The sequence below is a fragment of the Amblyraja radiata genome, chromosome 11 (genome assembly GCF_010909765.2).
Source record: "Amblyraja radiata isolate CabotCenter1 chromosome 11, sAmbRad1.1.pri, whole genome shotgun sequence".
NCBI lineage: Eukaryota > Metazoa > Chordata > Chondrichthyes > Rajiformes > Rajidae > Amblyraja > Amblyraja radiata.
The window spans coordinates 12084195-12100656 of record NC_045966.1 but is presented as its reverse complement, the minus strand read 5'-3'; the positions used below and the strand labels follow the sequence as shown (position 1 = coordinate 12100656).

The window sequence follows — 16462 nt, the reverse complement described above, 5'->3', positions numbered from 1 at the left end:
TAGAATGATGCTGAGGGAGAATGAATGACATTGGTATCAAGAGAAGATGGAGTTCAGTAAAATGCAGAAAGTTGTGACCACTGCCCAGTCCATCACCGGCTCTGACCTCCCCACCATCGAAGGGATCTATCACAGTCGCTGCCTCAAAAAGGCTACCAACATCATCAAAGACCCACACCATCCTGACCTCACACTCATCTCTCCGTTGCCATTGGGAAGAAGGTACAGGAGCTTGAAATCTGGAACATCCAGGTTCAAGAACAACTTCTTCCCCACAACCAGCAGGCTATTAAATACAACATCAAACAAGCTCTGAACAATAAGAGTCTATCATTACCAGTACACTTTATCTGTTTATTTATTGTGTATATATATGGTCTATGGTATATAGACACTGAACTTTTATCTCCTGTTCTGTATTACGTTTACATATTCTGTTGTGCTGCAAGAATTTCATTGTCCTATCTGGGACAAATGACAATAAAACTCTCTTGACTCTTGACTCATATTGCTGTCAACAGCCAGCTTGATTCATTCATACTGTTACCTCTATATCTGGACAACAAATGTACAAACTGTACTGTCAACCTGAGTGAATAATCCAAGTTGACAGTATCGTTCTTTGAGAGTATTGTCTTTTGTATGGAAATTGGAAATAATATCCCTTATTTATTATTCAAGAGGTTGTTAAGGATTCTTTGTCCTCATTTGAAGATGAGCAGGGATATCTTAGAAACATAGAAATTAGGTGCAGGAGTAGGCCATTCGGCCCTTTTCGCCAGTAGACCATTCGGCCCTTCGAGCCTGCACCGCCATTCAATATCATTCAATATCAATCTTCTGACACCCTGGCTAATGTGAGACTTTTAACCAACCTAGATCACATTATCCGGCCATTTAATGGACTTCAAAAGTAATCCAGCAAATAATGAAGCACTTATTTGCTGCATTATTGTCATGTAATGCAAATTCAGTCCTTAGGAGTATCAACTCAAATTCAGACAGCCATAAAAACACTTCATAGCTTAAGGGTTTTGGACAAAGATTAATTGTGTCCATTTATTTAGGTAATTTAAGAAAATTATTATTTTTACATTTCATTTAAATTTGCATGTCAAACAAAACAACAACAGTGACCTGATAAAGTGCACACAATTATGCAAAGTAGGGTAGGCAATCAAAATATTTTACCTCAGGGCACCAAATGAAGAGGACATCAGTTCAAAGTGTGAGGAATAAGTTTTAAAGGGGACAGACAAAGCGTAGAAGGACACAAAATGTTGGAGTAATTCAGCAGGCAGCATCTCTGGAGAGTTGGAATGGCTGACATTTCAGGTCGAGACCCTTCTTCAAACGGGTCAGACGGGTCTTCTGAAGAAGGGTCACGACCTGAAACGTCACCCATTCCTTCTCTCCAGAGATGCTGCCTGTCCCGGTGAGTTACTCCAGCAATTTGTGTCTGTCTTCAGTTTAAACCAGCATCTGCAGTTCCCATCCTACATAAGGCGTAGAAGGATGCAATGTGATAATCAATTATTTGTTTAATTTTATACTGATACGAGATTGATCCCTGGGATGGCGAGACTGTCATATGAGGAAAGATTGAAAAGACTAGGCTTGTATTCACTGGAGTTTGGAAGGATGAGGGGGGTCTTACAGAAACATATAACATTATAAAAGGACTGGACAAGCTAGATGCAGGAAAAATGTTCCCAATGTTGGGTTGTCCAGAACCAGGGGTCACCGTCTTAGAATAAAGGGGAGGCCAGTTAAGACTGAGGTGAGAAAAAACGTTTTACCCAGAGAGTTGTGAATTTGTGGAATTCCCTGCCACAGAGGGCAGTGGAGGCCAAATCACCGGATGGATTTAAGAGAGCTAGATAGAGCTCTAGGGGCAAGTGGAGTCAAGGGATATGGGGAGAAGGTAGGCACGGGTTATTAATTGGGAACGATCAGCCAAGATCACAATGAATGGCGGTGCTGGTTCGAAGGGCCGAATGGCCTCCTCCTGCACTATTTTCTATGTTTTTATGTTTCTATCTATGATAGCAACTAAATCGGAAAATATTGTTTAGTCTCCCAAGACAATGGAGAACACGTTCCTGTTCCACAAAGTACACAGGCCTTTTCCATCTACTGGAGAGATTCATGGGCCTGTCCCACTTAGGTGATTTTTTCGGTGACTGCCAGCGACTGTCATAGTTATGGCAGGTCGCCGAAAAACCGGCGACTAGTCCCCTCTACAACAATGTCTACGACAATGTCTACAACAACTTACCACCTAGTCGACGTCAAGCTACGGCAAGCTACCGACAACCGGTGACTCATTAGGACGTCCACCTACGACAACCTACGTTCACCTGCAACAAGCTACGACCCTGTCGCGACAACTGAATACAACTTAAGACAATTCATTCGCCGGTACCTGCCGCCGGTTGATGTAGGTAGTCGCCAAAGGAATTCACCGAAGTCAGCACCGGCGACAACCTACGACAGCACCTACGACAAGCTACGCTCATTGGCGTCAAGCCAACTGTCGCCGAAAAGTTTTGAACATTTCAAAACTCAGCGGCGACCAGAAAAACGCTACGAGAGGAGACTACTCACGACCATACAGGCGACACCCCGGCAACCATGTGGCGACAGCCTAGTCGCCTGTAGATGCTTAAAAAATTGCCTAAGTGGGACAGGGGCATCAGTTCAACTTGACCAGAAGACAGTTACTGCTGATGGTACAGCACTCCCTAAGAAGTGTGTTGGAGCACTGATCTAATTTATACCAACTCAAAGGGAGTGGCACAGTTGGTGTAGCACAGTGGCGCAGCAGGTAGAACTGCTGCCTCGCGGCGCCAAAGACCCGGGGTTCGATTCTGACCTCCGGTGCTGTCTGTGTGAAGTTTGCATGTTCTCCCTGTGACTGCGTGGGTTTCCGCTGGGTGCTCTCTATTCCTCCCACTTAGACTTAGAGATACAGAGATACAGCAACGAAACAGGCCCTTCGGCCTACCGGGCCCATGTCGACCAGCAATCCCCGCACACTAACACTATCCTACACACACCAGGGCCATTTTACAATTATACCAAGTCAATTAACCTACAAACGTGTAGATCTTTGGAATGTGGGAGGAAACCGGAGTTCCCAGAGAAAACCTACGCAGGGAGAACATACAAATTCCATACAGACAGTACCCGTAATCAGGGTTTCTGGCACTTTTAGGCAGCAATTCTACTGCTGCATCACTGTGTTGCTGTGCCTTCACAAAGACTTGCAGGTTTCCAGGTTAATTGTCTCCTGTAAATTGCCCCAAGTGTGTTGTGAAGTGGATGAGCAAGTGGGATAACATAGGACAGATGTGATGGGTGATAAATGACCGGTGGGCCAAATGGCCTGGTTCCATACTGTATCTTGCATCAATCAATCCCCTGAGTGGTCATGCATCTTCTGGTCCTGACATAAGTGTGTCATCAGGTAAGTTACAGTTATCACACATTTGTGCCTGTACTTGGCGGTTGCAATATATTAGTGGAGTGCCTAATTATCTTTTGGGTTTGAGTTCAACACAATGCTGGAGATATTTTGTAATTGGGATTCTCTTTAAGGGTTAAAACCCAGAGCATTTGGGAAGTTTTGAGTACTGTTTACTGAGGTAAGTGTACCATAATGTGCTTTGTGGCCATTTACTACAGCAGCTGAGATGAAGGGGGAATTGTTATGTCGATAAGCCCTCTCGACACTGATGAGCACAATTGAAGCTGACAAAAACAATTTCTGTGTTAGCTTGGTTTGCTTTCCAGCGTGAATTCATGCTTAAAATGGTAGAATGAAATTCATGAACACAGTTTAGTTTAGTTTGGAGACACAACATGGAAACAGGCCCTTCGGCCCACTGACTCCGCACCGACCAGCGATCCCCGCACCTTAACACTACCCCACAGACTAGGGATAATTTACATTTATACCAAGCCAATTAACCTACAAACCTGCACATCTTTGGAGTGTGGGAGGAAACCGAAGATCATGGAGAAAACCCCCCCGGGTCACGGGGAGAATGTACAAACTCCACACAGACAGCGCCCATAGTCAGGAACGAACCCGGGTGTCTGCTGCTGTAAGGCAGCGACTCTAACCTCTGCACCACTGTGCCACCCAAAGTAGTATGTCAATAGTGTGAGGAGGGTGGGGAAGTGGATACGGTTTTGTGCATTGGGTGGTGGTATCACCACAGACGGCTGTGGAGGTCAGGTCAAGAGATAGATAGATTCTTGATTAGTAAAGGTGTCAGGGCTTATGGGGAGAAGGCAGGAGAATGCGGTTGATATGCAATCAGCCATGATTGAATGGTGTAGTAGACTAGATGGACCAAATGGCCTAACTCTGCTCCTATAACTTATGAACATGAACTTATTGGTTATGCCATTTATTTTCGACTTAGAAATACAGAAATATAAAATTAACAATAAATATTTACCGGTCTGAACTACATTGGTTTCCCCACCGAAGGCCCAACCCTCCTTTGGTGGAAGTAGAATTTTGTTTTAAAGCACCTTACTAACAAGGAGAGATGAAGGGAGCAAAGAGGCACCTCCCCCTCAATTTTACATGGTGTTTCCGTAACCCAGAGTAGTTCGACAAAGAGCCAGAGGGTAAACAGAGCGGAGGCAGGAGGAATGTATGGAGAGCATGGTGCCTCAGTTGGAAAGTTTATGCGTATTGTTCTATGGAGAAGGGAGATATCCAAGGGGTTGGAAACGTATCTCAGCATAAATCATTTTAAGGTGATGGGGAAAAGATTTAATAGGAATCTGAGGGGTAACTTTTTCAGTGTATGGAACAAGCTGCCAGAGGAGGTAGTTGAGGCTGAGACTATCCCACCGTTTAAATCGCAACAGTTAGACAGGTACATGGATAGGACAGGTTTGGAGGGATATGGACCAAACGCAGGCAGGTGGGACGTGTAGCTGGGACATGTTGGCCGGTGTGGCCAAGTTGGGCCGAAGGACGTGTTTCCACACTGTATCACTCTATGACTCTATCTTGCAAATGGAAATGGGATAAAAAAGTCCCAAAATGGCAAGGTGGAGGGAATGGGGTTGGGAAAAGACACACTTGGGAGCAGGATAAAGTCAATGTAATGGATGATTGGAAAGCCATTCAACAGACAAGCTGGAAGGATAGCCACAAAGTGCTGAAGTAACTCGGTGGGTCCAGCAGCATCTCTGGAGAACGTGGGTAGGTGATGTTTTCGGGTCAGGACCCTTCTCAAGACTGATTGGGGTGGGGGAGAGGGTGGGGCGCAGTGAGAAAAAATGAGGAAAGATGCATCAGGAGGTGATTAGGAGAGGATTGTTGTTGAGTTGGGGAGAAGGGAAAGAGGAAGGAAAGAAATAGAACAACTGAAATGTGAAGCTATCCTCAACCCCCCCTTACGCAAGCATTACATATTACTTTCAAATGCTGCTTCTACTGAGTTTCTTTCACTGGGTTGAAGGTTCCAGTTGTATTGTTGTGAATGGATCCTTACATGTTTTAATCAAACAAAACTCAATTTTACATGAGTGAAGAAGTCAGGCGTATTGTTTAAAAGTGATGTCTAGGTGAATCATTGTTGTTCCTTGACCAGAACTGGCACTAGATTCTGCAAGATGTTACACTTACGGAGATTGATAGATTCTTGATTAGTACAGGAGTCAGAGGTTATGAAGAGAAGGCATGAGAATGGGGTTGATAGGGAAAGACAGATCAGCCAGGATTGAATGGCAGAGTAGACTTGATGGGCCAAATGGCCTAATTCTGATCCTATAATTTACAAAATTATGAACTTCTTGGGATTCCCCACACTCCACTGCTGAAAACTGAGAAATAGTTGGAGATATTGTATATGTTTATAAATGATGTCTTCACTACGTTTGCAATCAGTGTGTGGTATTGTGGTGGACAAAGTACTGCAAAAGTTAATCCTGCAGGTTTGTTCCATACCCAACACAGATGTGTTACAAACACTGACAAAAGTTCAATATTCAGATCCCTTATCCGAGTGCTGAAAATTCTAGCTAGGTAAATTTGGCTACAGGGAAAAGTTGTGCAGACTGGAACAATATTCCTTGGAGCGCGGGAGAATGAGGGGTGATTTTACAAAAGTGTATAAGATCATGAGAGGAATAGATAGGGAAAATGCACAGTCTTTTACCCAGAGTAGGGGAATCAAGAACCAGAGGACATCGGTGATGATGATGGGGGACAAATGTAATAGGAACCTGAGCGGTAACACTTTTACACAAAGGGTGGTAGATATATGGAACAAGCTGCCGGGGGAGGTAGTTGAGGCAGGTACTATCACAGTGGTTGAGAAATATTTAAACGGGTACATGGATAGTATACTTTTAGCGGAACATGTGACAAATGCAGGCGGGTGGGAGTAGTGTGGATGGGGCATGTTGGGGGTTGGTGTAGCAAGTTGGGCTGAAGGGTCTGGTTCCATGCACTATGACTCCATGACTCTATGAAAGATGGCCACTCAAAATTGCTGACAGAGCATTTCATGACTGGTTGTTGCCAACTGTTACTGCCCCAGAGTACATGCTGAAGGATGATCTCCTTCCCTGTAAAACTGATTCCCTTCCCTCTACCTCTGCCCCACCCTCAAGCACATACACACATCTCCAACCATTTGTAGACAATGTATTGGAGAACAAAACATAAGGTTGTGCATTGCGCCTCCAGTGACATTGGTTGGAACTCTATTACCTAAGGGGAGTTTACGTGTATATTTTATAAAATACTGATTATTTGTAAAGGAAAGCAACCAAATTAAAGTTACACTATCTTGTATTTTCTCCACAGACCTGCAATCTAGTTCTTTGCAATTGTATATCTAAATCTGTTTGAGTATAGGAGCAGGGAGATTCTACTGCAGTTGTACAGGGTCTTGGTATTGCGTACAGTTTTGGTCTCCAAATCTGAGGAAAGACATTCTTGCCATAGAGGGAGTACAGAGAAGATTCACTAGACTGATTCCTGGGATGTCAGGACTTTCATATGAATAAAGACTGGACAGACTCGGCTTGTACTCGCTAGAAGTTAGAAGATTGAGGGGGGATCTTATAGAAACTTACAAAATTCTTAAGGGGTTGGACAGGCTAGATGCAGGAAGATTGTTCCTGATGTTGGGGAAGTCCAGGGCAAGAGGTCACAGTTTAAGGATAAAGGGGATATCCTTTAGGACCGAGATGAGAAAAACATTTTTCACACAGAGAGCGTGAATCTCTGGAACTCCCTGCCACAGAAGGTAGTTGAGGCCAGTTCATTGGCTATATTTAAAAGGGAGTTAGATGTGGCCCTTGTGGCTAAATGGATCAGGGGGTTAGGAGAGAGGGCAGGCACGGGCTACTGAGTTGGATGATCAGCCATGATCATATTGAATGGCGGTGCAGGCTCGAAGGGCCGAATGGCCTACTCCTGCACCTATTTTCTATGTTTCTATGTTTCTATCTCTTTTGTGAATTACTATCCACAGGATGTTCTAACATGGAGGTTATTCTCCGGCGGCTCTTGAGAACGGTTGAATCCAGCTCGCATCAGCCGTGATCCAATATGCCACCGCGCTCCTTTAAAGCAGTGTGTGGCAATATCAAATTTCCAAAACGTACAGAGGACTGATGAGAATGTAGGAAGGAACTGCCGCTAGTATCTCTGCTGCAGATGCTGCTTTACATCGAGTGGAGACAGAAAATGCTGGCGTAACTCAGCGGGACAGGCAGCTTCTCCCGGTAGAAGGAACGTGTGACGTTTCTGGGTCGAGACACTTCTTCAGACTGGGAGTCAAGGGAGAGAGGGGCATAGCGACGTGGAAGGGTGAGGTGTGAAAATGAGGGATGAAAGGGCAGCCCTGGCCGTTTGCACCTGCACTTGATCTGTCACTCTCGCTCCTTCCTCTCCCCCTCTCCCCGTCTCTGCGCTCTCTCTCTCTCTCACACACACAGTATATCTGTCTCTCACACACACACACACTCTCTCTCTCTGTCTCACCCCTCCTTCGGTCCTTAGGTAACAAACTATGATTGGACGGATAGCCATACATATTAATGAGACTCGGGTATAAACCAGAGGCGCCGGAGCCGAGTCGCTCACAATCCCAGTGTGCAGTGGAAAAGTATTTACAGCGCTTACTGCCTTAGAGCATCGCCTGACGCGTGGGTCCCTTGCAGCCTGGCCATGAGGGGTTTTCTCAGCGCTATCTTCCTGCTCCTCGTCCTGGTGATTTGCTCCATTGAGGTGGACGGTAAGTTGACCCGCCGTCGCTTCTTCCACTCTGCCGACCGCTACCACATTTCCAAGACCCCACTTCACCACGAATCCTTCCCCACATTCCAAAATCCCCCTTCGCCGTGAATCCGTTTCCATTCCAAGATCCCCATTTCCAAGATTTCCCTTCGCCAAATAATTTGTAAATCACACAGCGCGGAAACAGGCCCTTCGGCCCAACTCCTCCATGCTGTCCCAATCAGAGCCAGTCCCATTTGAACAAGCTTCCCGACTCGAAACGTCGCCTGTACCCGTTCTCCGGGGATGCTGCCTGGCCCGGTGAGTTATTCCAGCACTTTGTATCTGTTTTTGTAAACCAGCATCTGCAGTTCCTTATGTTTAGTCCCCCTTGCCCATATCGCACTGATTACAAAAATTATTTAAAAAAACATCGATATAATATTTGCTCATATCACTACAAAACGCGTGAAAATTACTTTGGAAACGTATGGAAAATGTGTTATGTAAGGTCCAGCTTACAAAACTCCCATATAATCAACCTCCTTGACGTGGGTGTAGCGCGGAGCGTTTCGTTAGTTCGCTGTCTCTTTTGAGGTGTTAACGCGAGCATATACTCCGACCAGCCTGACTGTCCCCCTGATTAAATGTTATCTCTGCATGCTTCGTTGTCACCTTCCCCTCGCTAACAATGACCTATTCTACATTGTCATTGAACCGCATCCACTTTGATGACTCGTTTTCACACCTTACCCTTCCTTATCTCTGTAACTCCCTGACTCTCAGTCTGAAGAAGAGTCTCGACCCGAAACTTCGCCCATTCCTTCCATCCAGAGATGCTGCCTGTCCCGCTGAGTTACTCCAGCATTTTGTGTCTACTTCTGCCTTTTACTGCAGCTTACAAATGTAGGTGCATTCGGAAGAGACCGAAGCTCAGTTACAAGGACGTTCAGAAGGTAGAAATGAAAGCGCGATATCCTTTCTGTAAAGTGAAAATGGTCTAGTGAGTACCTCGGAACTTTGCACAACTTGTTTCTCAACAAAGTAAAGTTTGTTCAATTCTGTCCGTGACACTTGCGTAACTTTCCCGTCCTGTGTACTTTATTTTACAGTATCACCACAGGTCGGTACGGTGGCAAGCAATATTGCCTGCATCCCAAACTAACCAGCACCACGAAACTACTGGACCAATTCACCAAATGGAGGTTACCATCCGAGTAAGTTATTCTGCCACTCGGCATCGGGTTTATATTGGGGAAACTCCAGCATTTTCAAATCATTGTTTGGAATTGAAATAGAGACGTGAGTTAGTTATTGGTGAACATTTGAAACGACTGTTGCCAACCCGTTTTCGTTACTTGTTAGCCCTGTATTAAGTTTTCCTCTCGACCCCATTCCCTTCTAAAACAATGCAAGCAAGGAGTAAGATTGCTATTCATTCTGAAGGTCCCGACACGGAAAGTCACCTATCCATGTTCTCCAGAGATGCTGCCTGGCCCGCTGAGTTACTCCAGTACTTTGTGCCTAAGCTCGTCAAACCTCTATTCTGTTTCAATGAATTGTCTTATCAAATGCTCGGATATCTGTATTCTCGGATGTTGTTGTTTGGACCGCTGGCGCAGCGGTAGAGTTGCTGCCTCATAGCACCAGAGACCAGGGTTCGATTCTGACTACAGGCGCTGTCTGTGCGGAATTTACACGTTCTCCCTGTGACCGCGTGGGTTTTCTCCGGGTGCTCCGGTTTCCTCCCACATTCCAAAAACGTTCAGGTTTGTAGGTTCATTGACTTCGGTAAATAATTTAAATTGTCCCCAGGGTAGTGTTAATGTGCGGGGATCGCTGGTCGGTGCGGACTCGGTGGGCCGAAGGGCCTGTTTGAGTGTTTCCGTGCTGAATCTTTAAACTAAACTAAACTGAAGAAGGGTCTCGACGGGAAACGTCACCTATTCCTTTTCCCCGGAGATGCTGGGTGATACTCCAGATTTTTGTGTCTACCTTAAACTAAACTAAACTCAGCGGGTCAGGCAGCATCTCTGGAGAAAAGGAATGGGCGACGTTTCGTGTCGAGACCCTTTTTTCAGACTGAGTGTTAGGGGAGAGGAAAACGAGAGATATGAAAAGGTACAAAGACCAAATGCATTAAAAACATGTAAAATGACACATTTGAAAGTTCTGTAATTAAAAGACAACCCACGGCAACGAGGTTAATTTAAACTTCCAAACTGAAGTAATACTCCATGAGATGAATCAGATTATTTTGTTACATTTCACTTTAGCGTTAGATTTAACTCTTGGGGTTAAAGGAATCAAGTGATGGGGGGGAGGGGGGGGGGGGAACAGGAGCGGGGGTCCCGATTTTAGATTATCAGCCATGATCATATTGAATGGCGATGCTGGCTCGAAGGGCCGACTGGCCTACTACTGCACCTATTTGTCTACGTTTCTAACATGACTGTGGGCGCTCCAGAAAGCCGCTGTAAGACAATTAGACGTGGACAATGAATGTTGGCATCGTCAATGGCATACATATCCCGAATAAATGAATTAATTTTCGCATTTATTGAAAGAAACAGCAACAGAAACCCCCTTCATTGGAAAATATGTCCATGGGCCCTCGGGTTAATCAATGGCGAAACCGCATTGTATTAAGTGTATATTCGGCACAGTTTGAATTATTCTCGGACTCGGACAACCAGGGATCTGATTTAAGTTTAGATACAACAGAAAGACACGGCGCGGAAACAGGTCCTTCGACCGACTGAGTCCACGCCGGGCCATCAACCACCAACACACTAGGGACAATGTCACTATTTTTACCTACAAACCTCTAGGTCTGTGTGTGTGAGGGGCGGGGGGGGGGGGGGGGGGGGGGGGGGGCACCGAAGAAACCTACTCCGTCCAAACACTAGAGACGGCACCGGTAGTTTACAGTGCCTCCATAATGTTTGGGACAAAGACCCATCATTTATTATTAGCCTCTGTACTCCACAATTTGAGATTTGTAATAGAAAAAAAATCCATGTGGTTAAAGTGCACATTGTCAGATTTTAATAAGGGCCATTTTTATACATTTTGGTTTCACCATGTAGAAATTATAGCAGTGCTTATACATAGTCCCCCCATTTCAGGGCACCATGATGTTTGGGACACAGCGATGTCATGTAAATTAAAGTAATCATGTTTCATATCTTGTTGCATCTCCTTTGCATGCAATGACTGCTTGAAGACTGTGATTCATGGGCATCACCAGTTTCTGCGTGTCTTCTCTGGTGATGCTCTGCCTGACCTGAATTGCAGCCATCTTTAGCTTATGCTTGTTTTGGGGGCTAGTTCCCTTCAGTTTTAACTTCAGTTTTTAAAAGGCATGCTCAATTGGGTTCAGATTGGGTGATTGACTTGGCCACTCAAGAATTTACCATCTTTTAGCTTTTGACAACATCCTTTGTTGCTTTAGAAGTATGTTTAGGATCATTGTCTTGCTGTGGAATGAACTGCCGGCCAATGAGTTTTGAGGTATTTGTTTGAACTTGAGCAGATAGGATGTGTCTATACACTTCAGAATCAATTATGCTACTGCCATCAGCAGTTGTATCATCAATGAAGATAAGTGAGCCAGTACCTTCAGCAGCCATACATGCCCAGGCCATAACACCCCCACCACCGTGTTTCACAGATGAGGTGGTATGCTGTGGATCTTGGGCAGTTCCTTCTCTCCTCTACACTCTGATATAAGTTAATCTTCATCTCAACTGTCCACAAGACCTTTTTCCAGAACTGTGGTTGCTCTTTTAAATACTTCTTGGCAAACTGTAACCCGGCCATCCAATTTTTGTGGTTAACCAGTGGTTTGCAGTGTAGCCTCGGTATTTCTGTTCATGAAGTCTTCAGCGGACAGTGGTTATTGACAAATCCACATCTGACTCCTGAAGAGTGTTTCTGATCTGTCGGACAGGTGTTTGGGGGTGGGGGAGGGGGGGGGGGGGTTGTTATTACAGAGAGGATTCTTCTGTCATCAGCTGTGGAGGTCTTCCTTGGCCTGCCAATCCCTTTGCGATTAGTAAACTCACTAGTACTCTCTTTCTTCTCAATGATGTTCCAAACAGTTGTTTTTGGTAAGCCTAAGGTTTCGCTGATGTCTCTAACAGTTTTATTCTTGTTTCTCAGTCTCATAATGGCTTCTTTGACTCTCATTGGCACAACTTTGGTCCTCATTTTGTTAAACAGCAATAAAAGTTTCCAAAGGTGATGGAAAGACTGGAGGAAAGACTATGTGTTCAGAGCTCTCTTATACCTGTATTACGGTGGCAATTAATCACACCTGAGTAATTACAAACGTCTGTGAAGCCATGTGTCCCAAACATTATGGTGCCCTGAAATGGGGGGACGATGTATAAACACAGCTGTAATTTCTACATGGTGAAACCACTATGCATAAAAAGACCCTATAATAAAATCTGACAATGTGCACTTTAACCACATGTGATTTTTTTTCTATGACAAATCTCAAATTGAGGAGTGGAGAGGCAAATAAATAAATGATGGGTCTTTGTCCCAAACATTATGGAGGGCACTGTAGGATCGAACCAGAGTCTCTGGCACTGTAGCGCAGCAACTCCACCGACACGCCACCCTGCCGCCAATGAACTGCACTGATTTTCTTCCCCCCCAGAAACAGTAATTCGCTGTTTCTACACATTCTGCATGCCCTGCGAAGGACCTGGATTGAGACTTGACCCCTTTCGCAGCTTGTACAGGAAACGGCTTTCAGCATGAAGGTTCCACTTGCATTTGCTCCAGTCCAATGTATCCAATGACCTGAATGAGTGGGTCGTTATTGCGAGTTTGTCACCGTGCCCCCTATTCCCTCGCCGCATCCCCAGTTTTAGCAATGGGTTGAATGGTGGAAAGGAGGCCCCTGTTAATTAGTCCAATCCAGTCGAAGAAGGGTCTCGACCCGAAACGTCACCCATTCCTTCTCTCCAGAGATGCTGCCTGACCCGCTGAGTTACTCCAGCATTTTGAGTCTGCCTTCGAGAGCTCTGTTCATTTTAACCGTGTCTCGACGCGCTGGTGCTACCAGGCCTGGGTCTACTTCCATGAAGAGTAAGATCTCTTGATTGAAGGGGAAAAGGCAGGAGAATGGGAGAGATAGATCAGCCATGATTGAATGGCGGAGTAGACCTGATGTTCCGAATTCTGCTCCTATCGCACGACCTTGTGGATTGAGAGAGGCAGAGAAAGGCAAGTCCAAGTCATGGTAAGGTAAGGGACTTGCTCCGTGGATGTCGGCCCGTTGGGAGAGCGTCTTCGCACTTGTGCCTGCCTGTTGGAAATATATCATTTGAAGTAACATCCCTTGCCTATACATTGTTGATCCGAATCTTTCCCACTGAACTGGAGCGAGAAAAGTCGTTTCAACATGCACTGGGTGTGAAACCAGGATTAATACTGACAGTGCGTAGAAATAAAGAACTGCAGATGCTGGTTATTACCCAGAGTTAGACACAAGATGCTGGGGTAACTCGGTGGGTCAGGCAGCATCTCCGGAGAAAAAGGATGGGTGACGTTGCTGGTCTAATGTTGACCTATCGTCTAAGCGGGCGCCTAATAGTTAGCTCTGGTCTATGCGAGCGCATTCTATTGGGCTATAGTCGAAGCGGGCGCCTAATGTTGAGCTGTAATATTGTAGGTACTAACTATTGCAATGTTTAAGACGTATTTGGACAGGTACATGGATAGGATGGATTTGGAAGTATATGGGCCAGACGCAGACAGGGGGGACTAGTGTAGATGGGACATATTGATCGGTGTGAGTAAGTTGGGCCGAATGGCCTGCTTCCCCACTATGACTATTGTCTAAGCGGGCACCTAATATTGAGCTCTGCTCTGTAAGAGATTAAAGGATGACAGTACATCCTGCGTGGCAAGATCGCAACTCCGATAGGCTCCCTCCTACGCGTGAAACAAACGTGTTGGGTGATATAAGACAGTTTGCGAAGCGGCTTGTGGGTCTGGTATACAAATTCCTTCATCTCCTTGAACGCTGTGGCGGTGGGGAAGAGTAGGGGCTGCAAACGTTGACTTGATTTAGGGTTTGATAAAAGTCTGGAGATTCCATCCATCCTCACCCCACACGTACTGCCCGAGTTACTGACTCTTAGAGCATTTTGTTTCCCTTTCTGGTTTCCACCCGCTACACTGGCGTGCCTTCTTTAAATACTCTGTGACATGACATCCGAACTGATTCATAAAAGCCAAGTAATCTTGGGCGGCACAGTGGCGCGCAGTAGAGCTGCTGCCCAAAGCCCCTGTCTCACGACGCGAGTAAAGCCCCTGTCCCACGACGCGAGTATAAGCCCCTGTCCCACGACGCGAGTAAAGCCCCTGTCCCACAATGCGAGTATAAGCCCCTGTCCCACGACGCGAGTAAAGCCACTGTCCCACAATGCGAGTTTACCCAAGAGCTCTCCCGAGTTCGATCCTGTCTATGGGTGCTGTCTGTACGGCGTTTGTACGTTCTCCCTGTGACCGCGTGGGTTTTCTCCGTGTGCCACGGTTTCCTAGCACACATCCAAATATGTTGAGATGTATAGGTTAATCGGCTTCGATTCAAATTGTAAATTAATCCTAGAGTGTAAGATAGTGCGGGGATCGCTGGTCGGCGCGGTGCCGGTGGGCCGAAGGGCCTGGTTCCGCGCTGTATCTCTAAAGTACTAAGGTTAAGTAATCCTTCCCTCGTTCCTATCCTTGACAGGGAGTAGATGGGACGTCCAGAGCCATCGTGCCCCGTGGCTGCGCTTTCCCTGGAGACAGATTCATCGCCCAAAGTCGGATCAAGGATCGTTGTTCCCACCGCAATAAAATCGTATGTTTACTATTGTGGTAAGATGTTGCTTCACGAAACGCCCGGCCAAACCATCCGAATTTGGAGGCGTCAGTCAAGAAGTTTCACGTCCAGTCTACAAACTTCCGTCTCACAACCGTGCAGAAAACTCCACCAAGCGGCCGAATGACAAGGAGAACAGGGGAGAGAGGGCGTGGGGGAGTGTTTTTTTTTTCCAATAAAAGTGTTGGGATTTGATATTTTTTGTATTTCATTACCCGTGAGGTTTATAAAAATATATACTCTTAATCTATTTGTGTGCAGAAGTAATTCTGTTTGTGTTATTTTTGAGCGCTTTGATTGTCTTGTAGATAGAGGCTTCCTTCTGTAAAGGGCGAATTAGGGTAAATAAATGTGAGAACGTGTTGTATTTGCTTCCCTTTCTGTGCCAGAGGAAGCGAACTTGTGCATTGGAGGGAGAAAGCTTTGGATCCCAGGCAACGCTGCAGTACCGCCCCGGCTTGAGATGTGTTTTGCCCCAGACCCTCCCCCCTGTATATCCATCCTTCGGGTTTGCCCACTACACCAGCGCGCTTCGTGTAAATACAGCGGCATTTAAGAATTTGTAATGAGATATTCGGGATAGCGTTTGATTCTTTCGTATTTTTTAAATAAAGTTTAAGAAATGGCTGAAAAAAACGCGTACGAACACTGCATTCTTTCGACGGTATTGTACACCACTTCGGAGTAAAAAGCGTTTCATTTCGGGAAATGATCATAGAGTGATACCACGCCGGCCAACATGTCCCAGCTACACCAGTCCCACCTGCCCGCGTTTGGCCCATATCACTCCAAACCTGTTTAAGAAAGAACTGCAGATGCTGGAATAACCGAAGGTAGACAAAAATGCTGGAGAAACTCAGCGGGTGAGGCAACATTTATGGAGCGAAGGAATAGGTGACGTTTCGGGTCGAGACCCTTCTTCAGAAGAAGAGGGGGAAAAAGGGCATGAAAGAAAGCGAAGATATGTAAAAGGGAAAAGATTAGTGAAGGCAAATGTAGGTCGCTTACAATTAGAGACAGGTGAATTTATAATGGGAAACAAAGAAATGGCAGAGCCGCTCAACGAGTACTTTGGTTCTGTCTTCAACAAGGAAGACACAAACAATCTCCCAGAAATAGTAGGGAATCGATGATCTAGTGGGAGGGAGGAACTGAAGGGAACCCACATTAGTCGGGAAATTGTGTTAGGTAAACTGCTGGGACTAAAGGCAGATACATCCCCAGGGCCTGGTGGTCTGCATCCCAGAGTACTCAAGGAGATGGCCCTAGCATTGGTGATCATTGTCCAATGTTCTCTCGACTCTGGATCAGTTCCT

At 45.7% G+C, this 16462-nt stretch overlaps 1 protein-coding gene across 1 annotated transcript; it reads left to right on the top strand.

The window, feature by feature from the left end:
* The first annotated feature begins 8042 nt into the window (after window positions 1-8042).
* cxcl14 (C-X-C motif chemokine ligand 14) lies at window positions 8043-15782 on the top strand. Its single transcript, XM_033029333.1, has 4 exons — window positions 8043-8279; window positions 9158-9263; window positions 9373-9477; window positions 15015-15782. The coding sequence occupies exons 1-4, from the start codon at window positions 8213-8215 to the stop codon at window positions 15019-15021; spliced, it is 285 nt and encodes a 94-aa protein (XP_032885224.1). The 5' UTR covers window positions 8043-8212; the 3' UTR covers window positions 15022-15782.
* The last annotated feature ends 680 nt before the right edge of the window (window positions 15783-16462 follow it).

Excerpts from the sequence above, each read along its gene's own strand:
- cxcl14 (XM_033029333.1), top strand. The coding sequence starts at position 8,213 with ATGAGGGGTTTTCTCAGCGCTATCTTCCTGCTCCTCGTCCTGGTGATT. Across the intron at positions 8,280-9,157 it reads TTGCTCCATTGAGGTGGACG|CTTACAAATGTAGGTGCATT; the intron begins GTAAGTTGACCC and ends CTTTTACTGCAG. Across the intron at positions 9,264-9,372 it reads TGTAAAGTGAAAATGGTCTA|TATCACCACAGGTCGGTACG; the intron begins GTGAGTACCTCG and ends TTTATTTTACAG.